Raw genomic sequence first — 2,985 nt, forward strand, 5'->3', positions numbered from 1 at the left:
AGCCGGTCGGGTTTTGGCACCAGGTGTGGACACTATTGTCTATAACTATATGGACAATCGACGCGATCTAGGTGCACTCGTACGTCCGTGGCAACTGGGCAAAGCAAGCGTCGTCGACGTTCATGCTCATGGCCAAGAGCTGCCATGACATTGATTACCTGCAGTTTCTCATGCAAAAGGACGTGCGCGCCGTAAGCTCGTTTGGCTCGCTCTACCATTTTCGACCGGTTGGTCGATATTCTATTGGTGTACAATATTGTCTTATGGCATGGGTCTAGGAAAACAAACCGCCGGGTGCGACCGACCGGTGTCTGGACTGCCCAGTGGAAGCGAGCTGTGTCTACTCGGCCAAGAAGATGTACCTCGACGGACCATCGCATGTCGCTGTGAACCCCGTTGAGATTGAGCATTGCGATGGTTCACGGTCGCGAACTGTCCCAAGCTCTGGCGCGTGGTACGCTGGCCAGCGATCCGCCACTGTGGGCCACAGCACCTGGCCGCTCACAGTCCTCCATGGTACAATCAAGAGCTCATTTGGTATCAAAAGTACATCACATCGGACGCATCTAGAGCAACCGACGGTGGCCAACATCACGCATGAGCTAGAGATCGGGCGCTTTGGCCGCTGCGTCTACGCCGGTGACAACGACGTCGTCGACAACCAAGTCGTCAACTTTCAGTTTGTCGATGGCGCAACCGCGTCCTTTAGCATGGTGGCGTTCACCGAGGCGATGGTAGGACGAAACGTTCTGAAGTGTCTACGAAACCAAAGACAATCTCTCCATCTTTGTCTATTAATAGTGTGTCCGCACCACGCGCGTCTTTGGCACCCACGGCGAGCTCACGGGCAACGGGTCGACGATCCGCCAATTCGATTTTCTCACCCGCAAGATCACCGAGATTACGCCGGCGAGCGGCCCGTCGACATCGCGTCTCTCGGGCCACGGCGGCGCTGACTTTTTTATGATTGCGAATTTTGTGCAAGGCGTGCGCACGAACGACGCGAGCGTCCTACTGACGGGCGCCGACGAGAGCTTGGCGTCGCATCTCATGGTCTTTGCTGCCGAAGAAGCGCGCTTGACGGATTCGGTCGTGCACATGGCTAGTTCGTAGGCAGAACCAATATATTGTCTCGAGGACTATCTTTTGTCTCTGGTGATATTGCATTCCACGAGGTTGGTGTTGTGCATCGAAGGGCTCTATCGAGTGCAGCGCATGCGTGTGGTTGGCTTAAATGTTTTTTAAACAGGATTAAACCTAATGTCATTTTTGTCCAGACTCCCGATGCATTGAAACGTGTTGATTCTAGTCACCACCAGACAGCGTTGTGGCACGCCTCAGTGTTCCCGTGTTGAGCCGAGTCACTGCTACTCGTTCTTGCAATGATGATCTGGACGATCGGTCGCGTGTGGTGTGTTGGTGTACAGGATCTTCTTGGTAGATTTGTGGCGTCTAGCCGCAGTCCGATCCAGACATGTGGTTGTACGACGTTGTAGCGAAACGAAGAGTTCCGTCCTTTTTCATAATTGTTTGAAAACTCTCGATCCCAATCCACTTTTACCCGATACAAAACGAAACCGAACACGATCTGGATTCGCATGGAATCTACATTTTCCGAATACTAGATCCATAGCAAAGCCATTCGTGAATCCGGTTTGAGGCAATGGCAACCTAGTCGCGGTCGTCCATATCGCGGCCATCCGCGTCGTCGTGCGCGACCGGTAGATGATTGCAACGAGCGGCAAGAACTTGCGCTTAGTAGGCTGGACGACGGTGCTCTAGACGCTGGCTCCGCGCGCGCCGGCGTCGACCAACTGCGCTCCAAGTGGACGCTCGACTAGACCGACTACGACTACCTCTTGAGCTTGGAGCACTCTAAGTCGGGTCTCACCGATCATCGGTGAGACCTGACTTAAATGTGCACCTTTGCGCAAAGGCGCACAACGACGAGGATCGAAGCGGTGCTCACTGTTCATTGCGCTGAGCGAAATGCGCGCCGCAAAGGGCGGTCTTCGCACCGCCAGCTCGGCAGATGAAGACGACGAGGAAACCGACCTTGGCGCCGACCTTCAAGGGATTCAGCATGAGGTGGCATCGAAGGATGGTGCCGAGGATCCTGCAAAAGCGTCCGTTGAGACTGCATTGCCATGGAGGAAGCGCAAGCGTACAGAAGATGACCACGATATGCGCTTCGTCTTTTTGAAAGCACGGTCAGCGCCTTGCACGGCGTCGAAAGGTCGCTTCGGCGACGCGTGACGGTGTACATCGAGAGGAATCCGCTGCCGGGAGCCACCGCGAGCGAGGACGTCCACGTGTAGACGTAGTTCGTTGACGGTATTAGACTGCTGTGCTCCCAGCGTAAAACATAGCCTCGTCGTGTCTACATCTCGTCTAATTGCAGCGGGACAGTGGTAGTACCTGCACTAACTTCAATGCCCGAACCGTGATCAAACTTCTTTCTGCTCCACGTCATTTCGCATCATCGCCTTCGGCGAGCGTGTATGACGGGTTGTACTGCGGTACTCTGCGATGGGCCCAATATGTCTCTAGTCACACCTCAACAGCTTTATCGCCACGCCTTTCGAAACCCAAGATGGAGGTGTTCATGGCTGCCGAAGTTGCTCTTGGGTTCAAGTCCCATCCGGACCATCTGATTCTTAACCGGATGCCAATCTTGAGCTCGTCACGTCAGTTGGAAATTGACGACGAGCACAAGCAGCGACAAGATCATGGTCGAAGGAGCCGCCGTCCGCGCCATCATCATTGGCGCTGGCCAGCGTGGCCGCGCCTACGCAGAGTACGCCCTCGAGCGCCCCGACCTCTTTCAAGGTACAACGCCGCATGCAAGCACCGTCGCTGACGCTGCCTAGTGGTTGGCGTCGCCGAGCCCGTGGCGTACTGGCGGGACCACACTGCCTCGACGTACGTTGGCGTTGGCATCCATACGCCGTAGCCTTATATCGACATGCGATGTGACTAGCTATG

At 55.2% G+C, this 2,985-nt stretch overlaps 2 protein-coding genes across 2 annotated transcripts; both read left to right on the forward strand.

Moving 5' to 3' along the window:
• Positions 1-122: 122 nt before the first annotated feature.
• Positions 123-1,156, forward strand: SPRG_17956 (hypothetical protein; the record flags this gene model as incomplete). Its single annotated transcript, XM_012357373.1, has 4 exons — positions 123-227; positions 279-516; positions 571-734; positions 802-1,156. 4 exons carry the CDS (start codon positions 123-125, stop codon positions 1,111-1,113), a joined length of 819 nt encoding a protein of 272 aa, XP_012212763.1. The 3' UTR covers positions 1,114-1,156.
• A 1,573-nt stretch (positions 1,157-2,729) lies between these two features.
• SPRG_17957 (hypothetical protein) lies at positions 2,730-2,953 on the forward strand (the record flags this gene model as incomplete). The annotated part of the gene is made up of 2 exons (XM_012357374.1): positions 2,730-2,829; positions 2,871-2,953. The coding sequence occupies 2 exons, from the start codon at positions 2,730-2,732 to the stop codon at positions 2,951-2,953; spliced, it is 183 nt and encodes a 60-aa protein (XP_012212764.1).
• Between the last annotated feature and the right edge of the window lie 32 nt (positions 2,954-2,985).

This window comes from Saprolegnia parasitica, assembly GCF_000151545.1.
Source record: "Saprolegnia parasitica CBS 223.65 unplaced genomic scaffold supercont2.878, whole genome shotgun sequence".
In the NCBI taxonomy this organism is placed as follows: Eukaryota; Oomycota; class Saprolegniomycetes; order Saprolegniales; family Saprolegniaceae; genus Saprolegnia; species Saprolegnia parasitica.